The 15,412-nt window shown below is 49.6% G+C and overlaps 4 protein-coding genes across 5 annotated transcripts; 2 read left to right on the top strand and 2 right to left on the bottom strand.

Moving 5' to 3' along the window:
- Positions 1-182: 182 nt before the first annotated feature.
- Positions 183-5,464, top strand: TrAFT101_004881 (uncharacterized protein). Its single transcript, XM_066127308.1, has 3 exons — positions 183-1,384; positions 1,450-4,199; positions 4,296-5,464. The coding sequence occupies exons 1-3, from the start codon at positions 1,204-1,206 to the stop codon at positions 4,725-4,727; spliced, it is 3,363 nt and encodes a 1,120-aa protein (XP_065983419.1). The 5' UTR covers positions 183-1,203; the 3' UTR covers positions 4,728-5,464.
- Positions 5,465-6,891: 1,427 nt separating this feature from the next.
- TrAFT101_004882 (uncharacterized protein) lies at positions 6,892-8,950 on the top strand. 2 transcript variants are annotated; one of them, XM_024904024.2, is made up of 3 exons: positions 6,892-7,418; positions 7,483-7,580; positions 7,659-8,950. In XM_024904024.2, the coding sequence occupies exons 1-3, from the start codon at positions 6,935-6,937 to the stop codon at positions 8,766-8,768; spliced, it is 1,692 nt and encodes a 563-aa protein (XP_024759750.2). In that variant the 5' UTR covers positions 6,892-6,934; the 3' UTR covers positions 8,769-8,950. The 2 variants fall into 2 exon arrangements, with proteins under 2 accessions (XP_024759750.2, XP_065983420.1); XM_066127309.1 differs by having other exon boundaries at positions 7,483-8,950.
- Positions 8,951-8,953: 3 nt separating this feature from the next.
- Positions 8,954-12,715, bottom strand: TrAFT101_004883 (uncharacterized protein). Its single transcript, XM_024908296.2, has 3 exons — positions 11,593-12,715; positions 10,709-11,534; positions 8,954-10,652 (listed from the first exon to the last, which is right to left on the bottom strand). The coding sequence occupies exons 1-3, from the start codon at positions 12,572-12,574 to the stop codon at positions 9,119-9,121; spliced, it is 3,342 nt and encodes a 1,113-aa protein (XP_024759749.2). The 5' UTR covers positions 12,575-12,715; the 3' UTR covers positions 8,954-9,118.
- Positions 12,716-14,198: 1,483 nt separating this feature from the next.
- Positions 14,199-15,379, bottom strand: TrAFT101_004884 (uncharacterized protein). The gene has a single exon (XM_024909917.2). It carries the CDS (start codon positions 15,248-15,250, stop codon positions 14,324-14,326), a length of 927 nt encoding a protein of 308 aa, XP_024759748.2. The 5' UTR covers positions 15,251-15,379; the 3' UTR covers positions 14,199-14,323.
- Positions 15,380-15,412: the final 33 nt, after the last annotated feature.

Raw genomic sequence — 15,412 nt, forward strand, 5'->3', positions numbered from 1 at the left:
GCTAAGGACGAGGCATGCACGTCAAAAGCCACACCGTTTTAGTCTCAAGCTCCAGCGGCTATCTGTTGTACAGTCGACATGCTAATGTGTGTAAGTGCCTTGCGAATGTAGATGAACAAGATCCATCTCCATCTCTCTACCCACTCAAAGCCCGCCATTTACCATTCACCGCTACCAAAATTCGCCAGAGTACCTAATCTAAAGCGCATGATAATTCTCCATACTTGCTGTATCCATTGGGCAGCAACCGGCGCGTTTTTCTAATCATCTTGTCCATCGTGCCACCGCCAAAGATAAGCACAATGACGTTGTCTACAGCCGCCAAGAGCAGGCCTTGCAGGTCACGAACTGGATGAGCCCCGGCGGATCACAAGATGTGCCAGGCGATAGGTCGCAAAAGTCGTGCGAGCGGCCCGCCGGACGGTGAAGAGCCCAAGGATGCCCTGTTTTTGTTTTTGTTTTTTTCTTCCCCGGCCTTTGTTTTCTCGAGCCGTTCATTGTGACCAAGCAAGGGAGACGCTGCATGCCATGCGAAAAGCGGGCTGCGCGTATTAATAGTGTGTCATCCTGCAGAAGCTCCAGCACAGCGCCTCTGCAAAGAGTACGAGTACGGCTGAAGAGACAAAGGGAAGACATCGCTGGTTGGCCGTGGCTCAGGCGATAAAAGCGATCCGGGCCTATTACTCGGCACTTTGGCACTGTGAAGCGTCTTTTAGAGTTCCATCGCCGGTCGGCCTGGCAAGAGGTGAGGCCGAGCCTCAGCTATTAGCTCTAATTCTATTTAGCGCTGCCTGCTGCTGCTTCCACTTCTACTCCTACCTCGTCCGCTTCCTCTCTCCAAGGCTCTGGCTTTAAACCACATCACCACCGCCCGTCTTCTTTGGCTCTTCCACGCTTTCTCTGCTCACGGCACGCTCCCACCACCCCTTTACGTGTCTTTTCCCCATGTCTCTGATGCTACAAATTCAAGCCACCATCATCGACACACTCTCTCCCTGATCCCGTGTTCAGCGCCCCTCCACACTGCTAGAGCTCACTAGCCCGATCTATCTAGGCCGCTGGGCGACAGGGATACCCTCGACGTCGGACGTTATCTCAGCCTTTTCTTCCCTTTCTATTTGACCTGCCTAGCTCTCGTCCGGCAGGCGTGAGAAGCTCATCGTCAACTGCGTCGCGGCATCGTCGCTGCTCGCCTCGACCGCCATGGATCCTCCGCAGCAGGACAACGCGCCTCCAGCGCATCGCGCCAGCACTTCCTCTGGCATGATGTCACCGACAGACACACGAACGAATCCCCTGTCCAGGCATTCGTCGATAATTGGCGAAGGCGTGCCAGAAAACAGTCAGTCGACAGACACCGTACGGCGGCGACCCGAGGGATATGGTAGGACAAACGATACTGTCATACCCAAGCGAGATTCTGAGGTTGGAGATGCTAACCCGTCAAAGGCACCATCCAGGGGTCATCGAGCATCAGAAGCAGTCAAACACTAGGCGAGCCCTCCATCGATCGCCAACAGGCAGCGCGAAACATTCAGGCTGTTGCAGGCCGTTCTACGTCTGCCGCAGGCCCCGAAAGGAGTCAGTCTTACACCCGCCTGCGAAAGCCGCCATTGTCGCGGCGCACGTCAGCGAATACACCACACAAAGGCGCAGTGTTTTCCGTAGACGACGACGCCCACGAAGTCCAGGCAGACGCCGCCGAACGCCGCGCGGGCTTATCAACGCGCCGACGCCAACAACCTCCCTCAGGGCTCACCCGCATCCAGTCATATCGCAGTGCTGAGGAGGAGCAGGAATCCGAACGAGACGACGAAAATAGTGAAGCGGGAGAAGAACATGAAGAGGAAGAGGAACTACCGTTAGACGAGCATATTGACTGCGAGTCTGAAGGCGAAATCAGCGAAGCCGAAAGCTTTACCCTTAAAGACAGACAACAGGCCATCAACCAAACGCACCCTTTTGGCATTCGAGTTTGGAAGCCTGCGTTGTACAAGAAAGACAGATCGATTCAAAAGTTTGCTCAGGCAGATATTCATTCGACGCCTGGTGGCAGAGTAAGCAGCTGGCTGCTTCTCTTTAACTTGGTTTGGACCATATTCTTTGGATGGTGGATAGCTTGCTTGGCAGCTTTTGGCGCAATCATCTGCCTTTTGTTTGCTGCCGCGCCCAGCGGCCGAGAGTATGGAAGAGTCCTATGGGGTCTAGCGGGCTATATATTCTACCCTTTTGGCAAGTTTATTCGGCTTGAGAAGGACGAAGCCTACCTGGACGAGGATCAGGATGAAGGTAGAAGCATCTCGGAATACGAGCAATGGCAGAACGGCGACCTCGAATACGGCCGCCTATTCTTTGGGCCTGACAGACACCGTTCCATCATCGGCCGCTCCAGGAGGAGCTTGGACTCGGAGCCGCCTAGCGAGACGGAGAGCTTGTTGGGACGAGGACGCCGCAGGGAGTCTAGCGATCTACACCCTCGCTTGAAGCGAAGGCTGTTTGGCCGCGGAGAGTGGAACATCGGCCGCATCATCTTCTTCGTTTTCTTCTATTGCCTTATCTCACCATCGTTGATTCTCGTGTCTGGCATTTGTTGGTTCCTCGTCTTTTGGATCCCCATGGGCAAGGTAACCATGCTGCTATTTGACCACCTTAGGCGACATCCTCTCGCTCTATCCTTCGAGTCTCACATCAGCTACGCTCGAGTGGACGATGCTCCCGACTCATCTATCCTGGTCTGCACCTATCGTGCCGTTGGTTCAAAGTACTGGAAGTATACCATCGATGGTACAAACATCTTCCTAATCAACCTCATGGTCGTTGTGGTCTTTGTCATCGCCGACTGGCTCGTTCTGGACCGAACACTGGGACTAGAGATTCTCATCACGTCGCCCGCCTTCTTGTTTGCTGCGGGCTTGCTTTCTATTATCCCGCTGGCGTACTTCATTGGCCAGGCCGTAGCATCCATCTCTGCTCAGTCTTCTATGGGGTTGGGCGCTGCCATCAACGCCTTCTTTGCTACCGTTGTTGAGGTTTTCCTCTACTGCGTTGCACTGAACCAGGGCAAAGGACAGCTTGTCGAAGGAAGTATTGTGGGAAGTATATTCGCCGGTATTTTGTTCTTGCCGGGCATTTCCATGTGCTTTGGCGCCTTGAAGCGAAAGACCCAGCGCTTCAACGCCAAGTCGGCCGGCGTGACATCCACCATGTTGCTCTTTGCCGTGGTTGGTGCTTTTGGTCCGACGCTATTCTACCAAATCTACGGCTCTCACGAGCTTAACTGCATGGACTGCGAAGATTATGCCCATGGTGGCCTCAACGGCGACGGTGCCGCAAGGGATTGCCGCCGGTGCTACTTTTCGCAAGTGCCTGCTCTCGACGACCGATTTTATCTCGAGGCCGTGCGACCATACTGCTATGCGGCAGCCTTCTTGCTCTTCTTCTCATACCTCGTCGGACTCTGGTTTACTCTGCGTACGCACGCTGCCGTCATCTGGAATGCAGAAGTGGAAGAAAAGAGACATGAAGAGGCCATGCACGCGTCGGCCACCCTTCGAGCCCCGCATCAGCCATCCACGGCCGAAGGTACCGGGGCTGATATACGGGATTCGAATCTCTACAAGCGCATCTTGGGCCAGTCTCTAAAGCAGGTCGGCTTACCAGACGGCTCCCGGCCGAGCTCCACGGCCGCCCAGGATGCTGGCGGACTAAACACTACTCCTCACGTAGTGCCGCCTAAGGGTGCTGCTGATGAGGATCAACCGCTCTTGCGCCCAACGATCAAGGTCCCCGGTCTCAGCCAGGTCGACAACAGCGTTCTCGTACGTGAGGTTGCCGAGATCGCAGCCACTGCGGCTACAATTGCTTCCCGTGACCGATATGCGCATAAGCCGCCCAGCACCGGCGTTGCTACACCGCGGCCGCACGGCGCCAGCCGGGCAAGCCACCTCCATGATGTCGAAGAAGACGCCGCCACTGCGGGGGCTGCAACTGCTCACGCAGGGGGCCATGGAGGCCACGACGCGCCAAACTGGAGCCGCACCAAGAGTACTGTGATCCTGCTAGGGGCCACCATCTTGTATGCCATAATTGCCGAGATCCTGGTCGACACTGTCGACGTCGTGCTGGAGAGCTTTGCCATTGACCAAAAATTCCTCGGACTGACCCTCTTTGCTCTAGTCCCCAATACTACCGAGTTCTTGGTAAGCACAAAACGGATCATTCCCGCCCAATCCCCTGAACCCATGCCCACGTTCCTTTTTCTCTTGTCTGGGCTGACACTAATTGAATATGTCTAGAACGCCATTTCTTTCGCCATGAACGGAAACATTGCACTGTCGATGGAGATTGGCTCCGCATACGCTCTCCAGGTGTGCCTGCTTCAAATCCCTTGCCTGGTACTCTTCTCGGCCGTCTTCCCGAATATTCCTGTGGGAGGTGACGCCGCCATGTACACATTTTCCCTGCTCTTCCCGCAATGGGATTTGGTTACCGTTGTCCTGTGCGTATTCTTGCTCAGCTATGTATACGGTGAAGGCAAGAGTAACTACTTCAAGGGCAGCATCCTCATGCTGACATACCTTGTGGTGGTGATTGGGTACTACTTCAGCGGCTACACCGAGGGAACCATGGGGTTGCAGCGGTTCGACGTGATGGGAGCCGATGGCAAGTACCAGAAGTTTAAGACGATTGGCAGATCAACAAACGGGAGAGCATTCCAAGTGATTTGAGCCAAGACTGTGGGGAGTCGCAGCAGCAATTTTTCCATCTCTTTAGTTTGATAAAATATCCGCCAGGGTCGAACAACAAGCTGTATTTGTCGGGAAGCCTTGTTCGTCTGTGTTTCCTTTGCTTTTCCTTTTCCTCTTACTTCTTGCCCTAAGCGGGTTTTGGGAAAGTGGGTGCTCCATCTTGCAGTGTGGGTTATCTGCATGATTTTTCCTCCTTCTTTTTTGGAGGGCAAACTGCGTAGGGTATTTGTCTTGTTTTGCAGAGCCGGCATGTTCCTTTGAGCGAATCGGGTGCATTTTTTTCTCTCTCTCTTTTCTTTCTTCGCCATCTTTCTTTTGTCATCACTATCCCATATCTATAGCATGGTTTGTTCGAACTTGTTTGACAGGATGGCAGGCTGCACGGCAGTTGCATGTATTTGTGTAATACTTGGGCCGAGTCGCATTTTTGCTTGTTTCCTTTTTTTTCTCCTTCTCTGTCTTTAGTTTTACGCGACAAGCTTGATGTGGCATGAAGTCGACAGATGTATCTCTATGAAAAAAGAAAATCTCTTGTCTTGTCAACCGTTGTACTACTGTGTGTTCCCGCCATATAAAAGGCCACCATGGCCACCATGACTATGTAAAGCATGAATTGATATTAATCCCTGCATGAGCCGCGTGACCATTTGCATCTTTCACTCTCACTCTCACTCTCACTCATTCTGTCTCTTGAAACATGAGCACGATGGCAAGCCCTCCAAAGAGGAATGACAGCCACCCAAGACAGCATGTTCTAGATCTTCTCCACTAACAAGGTCAACCATACTGTACAAGTACACACACGAAGTTCCAGTTTTTCCACTAACGCGGGAGACGATTTTTAGCTCCCGGAGAAAAAATAGGGTCTTCCTTTGCCCGAATAGGAAGCGCTGTGCATATCTTGCATGAGGACCCTGGATAGGGTGGTGGCGGCGCTTTTGTGAGAGCAGAGCAGCAAAAACGATGCTCTGTTTCTATCAGCAAATGGAACTTGGAGGAATGCCCCTTTGCTAATGCTAGTGAATAAAGTGGTGGTTTCATTAGTGCAGCTTTAGAGAAGAATAAAATGGTGTCTACTTAGTAAAATAAAGTGTTGAAGCATACATCTATATATATATATATATATATATAAACACGTGGGAGCAAGAAGAGGCAAGATAGGTATGTAATCTATGTATGCGGGTGGTATAAGATGGCTTTACCGCAAGTTTGCCCAGCCCCATAATTCGTGCGTCCGGCATCGCGATAAGTCGCAGCCAGTTTTTTGGAAGAGGAGAAACAAAAGGAACAAGGGGGGGGGGTTGGATGGATAGCTCAGCTGACTATCTTAATTTTTTCTTTCCATCTTTTTTTAACCCCTTCTTTTTTTTTGTTTCTACTAGTAATACTATACCAGGACTGGGTGATGCTGCTGCTGGGCTGCTGGAGTTGCCCTTTCCGGGCGGCGCATACCGATGGGGGGCTGTGAATTTTTGGTGTTTGCACCCTGTTTTTTTTTTTTTTTTTTAAATAAGCGCCTCTTTCGTGTCTCCTGACTTGTTAGGAGGGAGAAGGCATGAAGTCATAGAAAAGTTTCGGTTCCTTGCTTGATACTATTACTCGATGAGTACTAGGTACTACGAGGAGTAAGTAATGATAGTAGTAGTGGCAGATGCTGCTATGTCAAAAGGGAAAAACTAAACTAATTCGTAATGGAATCCACGGATGATGCCCCCTATCCCGATATACTAATACCTATTATATGCACACTCACAAAGAGCGTGCGGCTACTTTGTTGTATCTGGGCGATGGGCAAAAGTGCCGAAGCCAGGGGTAAGAGACGTGACATCTGACAAGCCGAAACTAGGAAGGATGGAAGATTAACCTTTTTTTTTTCCTTCCTTCCTGTTCTCTTTACCTGTTTTGTGGTTCCATCTTTGGGTATGATCGCCGGGTGTACTCCGTGTGATACTGGGAGGTATCCTGAGGTGGATTTTGGGGGGGGGGGGGGGGGGGCTGGGTATATAAAGCTCGAAGAGATGGAATGAGATTGAGAGAAAAGGGGCGAGCGTGATCGTGATTGTGTGTCTGTCTGTCTTATTTTCGTCATTTCTTGCTTTTCTTCGCCTTCTTCTTCCCTAGTACTAGGAATAGAAAGACATTTAGAGTTGCGGATTCTGGGAAACAAGCTTCATCTTGCATCTTCAATGCCATCTTGGCCTTTACTATATATCAGCTTTATTACATATCAGCATATTCTATCACAACAGGACTTGAGACATTGGCTGTACAGGCAGATAGACAGACAGAGACACATCACCTCATATCAGCAAATCTGTCCAAGGGCTTCCGCCGGGTGCAGCTCAATGCCTACGGTCGAGCCCATCTTCACCGAAATATCCGCCTCGACGTCGCCAACAGTGACGTCGCCGTCCTCGCCAACTCCCACGGTTACGTGTCCCAGCGACCAGAATCTCACTTCTCTGGCGGACATCAAAAGCAGCCAAGATGAGAAACGCGAAAGCGATGCTGCTGCGGTAGTGGAACTTGGTCCGGGTGATGTGGAGGCCCAGCGTGAGAGCCAGAGCCAGAGCCAAGAAGAGCTGGACCTTTCTATTCCGCCGCCTGATACAAGCAAAGAAGCATGGCTCTTCCTGGCGGCTTGTTTTATGATGGAGGTCATGGTATGGGGTGAGTTGATTGAGTGACGGATATCTCGAGTATCGACAAAGATGCTGATTCGAGCAAACATTAGGTTTTCCATTTGCCTTTGGCATCTTCCAGGACTACTACCGCACTCACGAACCATTTAAAGGCTCGTCCAAGACGGCCATCATAGGAACCTGCGCCACGGTAAACCAAACTAAACCTTGACAACCACCCTCACCAGCAAGAGAGATGCAATGAACTGACTTCGCTCTTCAACCCCAGGGCATCATGTATCTCGACGCCCCCCTCGTCATCGCCCTCGCCCGCCTCTATCCCAACCAAGGACGGCTGAATCCCACCATCGGCCTGCTCATGATGTGCGTCGCCCTCGCGCTCTCGTCCTTTGCGACAAACACGACGCACCTCATCCTCACGCAGGGCGCGCTGTACGGCATCGGCGGCTCCATCGCCTACAACCCGTGTCTGATGTACGTCGACGAGTGGTTCGACCGCCGCAAGTGCATGGCCTATGGCCTCATGTGGTCCGCAACGGGCCTCGGCGGCTTCACGATCCCGCTGGTTCTCGAGGCGTTGCTCGGCCGCTATGGGTTCCGCGCCACGCTGCGGATATGGGCGGTGGCTCTCTTTGTGGTGACGATGCCTCTGGTGTATTTCGTGAAGCCCCGTCTGCCGCCGTCAATGACTGCTCACATCAAGCCGCTGGATTGGGGCTTCATGAGGACTCGCGTCTTTGCGATATACCAGCTGGGCAACGTGATCGAAGGCATGGGGTTCTTCTTGCCGGGTATTTTCCTGCCGACGTATGCGCAGGACATTCTCGGTGCGGGTTCGTTTGCTTCTGCGGCTACGCTGCTGGTGCTCAACATTGGGTCGGTGGTTGGGCCTGTGACGATGGGGATGCTGGTTGACAGATTGCATGTTACGACCTGCATTCTGATATCGACCGTAGGAGCTGTTTTCGGTGTTCTTCTTCTGTGGGGTCTGGGCTCCAACATTGGCATTCTGTATGTCTTTTGTCTCTCCTATGGCATCTTCGCCGGCTCATTTACGACTTCGTGGCCAGGCATCATGAAGCATGTCGTCAAGGTTGCTACCGAAAGAGACAAGGCAGCCAGCGCTGGAGACCTTGATGGCATGAGCGTGAGTAAGTATGATCCGCTCATGGTGATTTCGTTCCTCTCCATTGGTAGAGGTGTTGGGAATATTGTATCAGGCCCGCTGAGCGAGGCTCTGATCAGGGGTATGCCGTGGCAGGGCCAGGCTGCTGGAGGGTATGGGAGTGGCTATGGTGTTTTGATTGTATTTACGGGTGTTACGGCGTTGGTGGGATGTGTGAGCTTTGTTGCGAATAAACTGGGATGGATGAAATAGATGGACTTGTATGAGTTTTGTGACTTTGGTTTATATATAACACGAATATGAAGAATGGTATCAATCGTCGACTCACCCTAACGACACATTGGAATATGAGGCTACTTATTGTTAAAAGTGTAAATATATAAACATACGTGTCACATATCCATATGTATATATATTTATATTGAGAAAGAGGCAGTTGAGATAACAAGTGTATCTGGTGCACACTGACTTAAGTCCTATGTATTACAAAATAAGCAAAGCCTAGCATTCTCGTGCCTTGATAATTAAAACTTGGAGTCTAATAAGTCTCAAAATAGCTGATATCCTCGGTCTATGAGCATAAACATATGGCAGTATTTCCTCTATCCAACATGGTCTATGAAAAGTGTAGGTACTTTTTGAGCAAGCCATTCTTTATCCATCTTTGTAAAACGAATTATCCTCTCTTTTCCGTAAAATCCATTTTGCAAAACTTTAGCACCTTTCTGGAGAAGTAGCTCAGCAATGTCTCTGTGACCTGAAACAAGTGCCCCATAAAGCATCTTGCTACCAAACCTTCCCTTCATATTCGGCCAAGGATGCTTCTCAAAGACCATTTCAATAAAATTTATACCTCTACGCCATACCGCAGCTTCAAGTAACTGGTTCTTCAGATGGTAGACTCTCTGCTTAGGATAGGTAGTCTTCTCAAGCAAAAGGCGTATCATAGCCTTATCGCCATGCTCCACTGCGAAATAAGCAGCTGTACCCAACTCAGTTGCTTCTTCAGTAACGTCGGCACCCATATCAAGAAGTTGCCGAGCCACAGCTACATTGCCTTCGTCTGCCGCAATTGTGAGAGGCGTCCAGCCTGCATTGCACATCGCATTCGGATCTGCGCCGTTGTTCAAAAGTAATTGAGCTGTCTCTGCATCGTTGTAACGCGCTGCATAAATCAAGGCATTCCCATAGTGACCATCTAGGAAGTCGGGGTCAGCACCCATGTCAAGAAGCAGCCGGATTGTATCTCTTTGTCGATTTATTACCGCCACTTGAAGCGCGCGGTCACAAACAGCATCATCCAGTTGATAATTTAGGATATCTGGCAGCAGCTTCTTCATCCAATTGATAGCCCCGAAATACGCAGTCAAGCCCAGCGCCGTTGTGATCATATCTCCTGGTACATAAAGCCATCGGTCCAGTTTATCAAGTATGCAGCGTATAGCCTGACCTGCAATCTTAACTTTTGCCGTGTTTGCGAGGAAATCATGAACTATGCGACTGGAAGGTTCTGCCTCGCGCGCATGATATCCCCAGTTCATACACGCGTAGCCATAAAATGGCTCTCGAGGCAACTCATAATCATAGCTCCATTCATCATGAAATGCATCGCTCTCGAAATTACTAAAAGTGAGGTATAAAGCACAGACATTTGCAATTTCGACCTCTGCATTAGGAAACCATTGTTTTCGCATTCGATCAAAGTATTCTTGCGTCGTGTAATGTACTAGTCGGATGATATTGCTCTCTTCGTCAACAGTGACCAATCCACAGCAACTCGAGACTATGACGTCAATTTCTGGGATATTATCATCATCAAACTCTTGCGGAACATTGCCGCTGTCTTGTCCGTCTAGTTCTATATCCACTGCGAGAGCATATTGAAGCTCAACGGTTGTAAGTTGCCTTTTTGCGTGACAAAGCCAGGATAAAGCACTTTCGGCCAAACAGCGGTGACCCGACTTCTGCTGCTTGATCCTCTCCATTGTATTCTCGTATACGGCTCCAAGTATTTTAAATTTCTTGTCTTCACCTTGCTCCTGGCTTATTTGTTGGAATTTTTTTAATGCTTGCTTCATCTTTTTTGGTGTAACCATATCCTCAAGCGTGCCAAGACAGAGCTGGGCTAAGAGAAACCTGGATGGGTGTGAGCACATGTTTAGCTAGCTATCTAGAGTGTGTTTAATACTGACATTCCTTGCGCGATATTTGTAATTTCTGTTTTGATTTGCTCTTTGAGACAATTATCATCACGGGCAAACCTTGGAAGCTTTGGCATTTGGCCTTCGATGTACTTGGATATATCGTCTTGGTTGGCCACGATGCCTACTAAATGACACCCTTGGAACATATTTTTGATCTCTGAAAGTGGTCGTGAAGTTGCAAAAAGATTAACGTCGGCCTTCATCTGAATTTCAAATATTTTTGTAAAAAATGAAGATCGCTCTTGATTTTGACATTCGTCGAGTGCATCAATTACAATAAAGACTCGAGAAAACATTTGGGCTACAACTTGTAGAGTGCTTGCAATTTCCTCAGAGGATGGCCGAGTATTTCTGCCGTTCGAGTCTTTATGCTTGATATAGAGAGATTTTAGAGGCTCGGGCAGCGAAGATCTAGAGGCACACAGCTGTCTCAAGAGACTTGCCAAAATTTTATCAGCAGTCTGCTGGCCTTGGCGGTTGAAGTTATAGTAATTGTATGCAATACCAACCGTTAGATCACTATTGAAGTGGGTATAGAGATGCTCAATAACAATAGCTGTAAGGATAGTCTTTCCGGCACCGGGTATACCGGGGCAGAATAATGTTTGTCTACTTGTCGATAGCCAATCTTGATGTACCTTAGATTCCAAGAGCCATTGCCCGGTACCCTGCTGGCGTCTGGCAAGATAATCATTTTGCTGACTAGAATAATCAGAATCTGCTAGCCAGTTTAAAATTTCGAGATCCTGTTGTGAAATTATATGAGATTTGATATCTTCAACGTTTGTCTCAATTTTGGCTACAGTGTCTCTGACTATAATCCTATTAGGACCAGCTTCACTCTCAAGTTCTATAATATGGGGGTGGACAACCTTGCGCAATGGCCTCGCTAATTTTCTGCTCAGCTTCAATTTTGCTTGGTAGAATCAGGCCGAGAAGGTCCTTTGCATACGCAGCGGCTACCATTGCTGCAAAACCTTGCCACTCGTCATTCTTATGGGAGTCGGAATAATCGCATATACCACGTATTACCAAACAAGGAAAACTATCCATTAGCCCAGCTGCTTCCATCTCAAAGCACAAGACGTCTTTCTCGGCTGAAAGTTTATCTCGAATGAGGGCATCTTTCATAACCTGATTTGCAGAGGCGATAACACCGTAGTGGATTGCAGGGTCATTCTCGTGTTCTGCACGTTTGCGACGTGAGACTACACCAGATTTGTCTTCCGTCACACATTCTGCTGCGCATTCTCCTTCTTTATGAACTACGTTGGGTAGAAATAGCATATCGCTGGATGCCTCTGGTCGTCGAAACTCGTTTATCAGCCTCTTATTCCTTTCCAGGATGCCATCAATATCTTTTTTGAACTGATGTCCATGGCGCCTATATTTAGTCAGGAGGGTTGCCGCCGCAGAACGCAAAACAGGCGGAGGCTTGTTCAAATGTCCGGTGCGTTGAAAGGCCCCTTCTTGGATTGTCTTCCCAAAATCATATTGAAATATACCTCCATCTCCGCCTGAGGGTGCGCTGACCACAACGTCTCCCAAGCGGATATCATGCTTCTTGCTAGGTGCGCCCCCGCCAATACCAACCAAAAGACCAACCCTAATATTGGGAAATGTTCGCAGTAAGTTGGTCGCTACATTGGCGGCGGAGGCTGTTCCTTGATCCAAAGGAAGAACAGCAATAACAACGTTATGTTTTCCAATAGATCCTAGGATATAGCTATTGGTATCGTTTAGCGGTTGGTCCTCCAGGGATTCGTGCTCAGCATCAAGAAATTCTGCCGCTGCAATCTGCTCAGTGCTTAGAGCACAGATCCAACCCACGGTATAATTCTTCGGGTCCGACATTGTACAAATGGCAACTATGTGTTTCGTGTTATAATAGAGTGAAGAACGAAAGATGAAATAATCTTATCAGTTGAGGTGTGGAATTAGGCCAATATTGGGCGCCAGAGGCTGCACGCTGTACTTTGTAGAGGCATTTCTTCCATTGGGCAGTGCGCCTCTGGGATTAGTCTTTGCCGTCATCCAATGATACCAGGAGCCGCCTGCATTGTGCATTAAGTGCGCAAATGTGCTTTACAGGCAAGGCTGAGGCTGAGACAATGCCATCAACCCAAACTGTTCGCATCGCATTATTTATACGATACAGTCTCCTGTATTCAGCTATCACTAGCGGATAAGCATCCGGCGCCAGGAACAATCAGACAATCAGAGCCGCTAAATTAGGCCTGCGTCTATCTGAAATTTCTCCAGCGTGAAATCTAGAGACGGTCTAATTCTGGAGGCAGAACAGAGACGGCAAAATACGTAAGCACGTACAGCAATGGCATGAACACGCTTTTGTCAAGAGCTCAAGAGCCGCCGATGTTTCCTGTGTATTTCACGCCTGTTCAACAATTTTCCTTTTCTAGTTTCATCCTGTGCCTAACAAATCGAAGACTTCTCACGCCTATAACTGACTATTATTTAGATCCCTTCTTCACCATCAGGGCAAGCCCCAACCAGCAACGAAAAGATAGAAAAAGACACGCCTGTCAGACGTCCATCGACACCCACCCTACCAGTGCGCCCGAAGGCATGACCACGGATAGGGTCGAGATCATCAAGAGAAAAAACAGCTCTCTATACAGCAGAAGCACAAGGCAACTACCGCCATCCTTGCGGACAGGGCGAGAGGACCAAAAAAATTCACTCTTGGGTATCGAGGATATACAATCATCAACCAGGGTGGATTCGATGGCTCTTTTGGGAACCAAAGCAAGAGACAAATACTATAGAAATGATTCTCCTGTAGCAAAGTTGTTAGCCATCTTCGAATCCTAAACAGCAATTCTTTTCCTGCAGCCGCTGCTGTGATGGGGAAAAAGTCACTGCAGGGCCACAGTTAGGGGTACACATACTGAAGTATTGTCGACGTAAAGAAGAAAAGAAAAAAAAAATCAAAGCACGGCGGACGAAGCAGACATTTATACCTGCTGTGGTGGGGCGGCCTGACCGCCCAGAACTTTTTTTTTTTTTCTGCCACAAACGAAAAATGTCAACAGACCCACCACTTTCACTTAGCTCGTGGCTTGCAATCTGCGTTATCAAGCTTATCTGCCTAGAGCGACAGGGGTGCACTGCAAAAAAATGAGTCGCGAGATCCTCAGTTGGGTCAGCTAGTGAGAAGAAGTGCCGAGATGCACAGCTGCCGTGAAGAAAATTTCTGCGTTTTGCACTGATTGATGTTGAGATATCACGTAAGAGTAATTGAAGATGCCTGCTATTCTGTGGTTCTTGAAAATTTTCACCGAAAAAGATTGCGCTAGTAGAGAATTTGCCGGTTATTGTGTTTGCCTCGATCAAGCTGCTTCGATATAGCATCCGAGTTTTGCTTGTGATACCGCCAACCTCAGTCAAAAAAAACCAACAGCGATATCCCTTCCAGCGCCACTAAACCATAAAACTGCATCAGTGATTTACCACAAAACAGCCTTTATTTTAATAATGATAATCATTCATAATTCATTCCTCATTGATAAACGGTTCTAATCACGTAAAAATCCATCCATCTGCATAACTTCAGGGTAGGCAATATAAAAATCCTCAACACCATCACTCTCTATACAGCCCTTTCTCATCAATCCACCTCAACACCTCCCCATCAACCATCTCCCCCAACTCCTCCCTCTCCCCCTTCCTCACCATCTCCCTTACCCTCGAACTACTCACACCACTCCCCTCCCTCCCTTCCACCAAATCCACCCTCCCAGCCCACGCAGCATCCCCCCCAACCTCATCCAACCCGCCCTCTCCCAACCCCTTCACATATCCCACCTGCTCATCCTCCCCTCCCCACTCATCATCCGTCCTCATCGTGACCCGTAGCCTCGCCCTCTCGAAAAACGGCCCGAGCGCCGCCCTCATGCCGCCCTCCTCCGTACTGTAATACTTTGGATTGAATATCCGAATCACCGTATCAAAGCCCGCCAGGAAAATCTGCTCCGGCCCTGCGCTGCTCCCCAAGGGCCCGTAGAACCCGCTCTCGGCAATCACCCTCGCCTTGTCGTGGAAATACGGCATCTTCGTCACGGCCAGGTCAATCTCCGGCCGCCCCTCCCCCTCGCCGTCAAAGCTCCTCAGCAGCTCATGCCCGAATCCTTCCATCATCCCCAGCCGCGTCGGGAAACTCGCCGGCTTGGGCGCCTTGTCCGCATTGTTCACCGACAGCAGCAGCATCAAGCGTGCAGCCCCGCCTTCTGAAGAAGAAGAAGAAGCCCACTTGAGGGCCGACTTTGCCATCTCGGCATGCGCCCGAGTCGGTGGATTGAAGCTTGAATCCAGAACCACTAATCTCTGCCGCGGCTTTGCAGTCGACGGCCGTGAAGCTGGCTCTTTGCTGCCGCTGTGATGGGGCAGTGTGCATAGAATGCGGAAGACATCGGGCGATGAGTGGAAAGACGAGAGCGAGCGCGAGAAGAAGTCGACCAGCTGCTTCGGATTTGGACGCATGGTTGATGGATTTGCCTCTGAATCAGTCATGATGCTGCACCAGAATGAGACGCAGGATGACTGAATGTTTGTGATGACGACAGGGGAGTATTAAATGGCTGACTATGAGTAGCATCCGATCTGATCTGAAGTGGCATGAGACGCGGGGCATTTTCGGCATATCAACCACAAAACTGACTAACAGGAGAATAA

The sequence above is a fragment of the Trichoderma asperellum genome, chromosome 3 (assembly GCF_020647865.1).
Source record: "Trichoderma asperellum chromosome 3, complete sequence".
Lineage (NCBI taxonomy): Eukaryota > Fungi > Ascomycota > Sordariomycetes > Hypocreales > Hypocreaceae > Trichoderma > Trichoderma asperellum.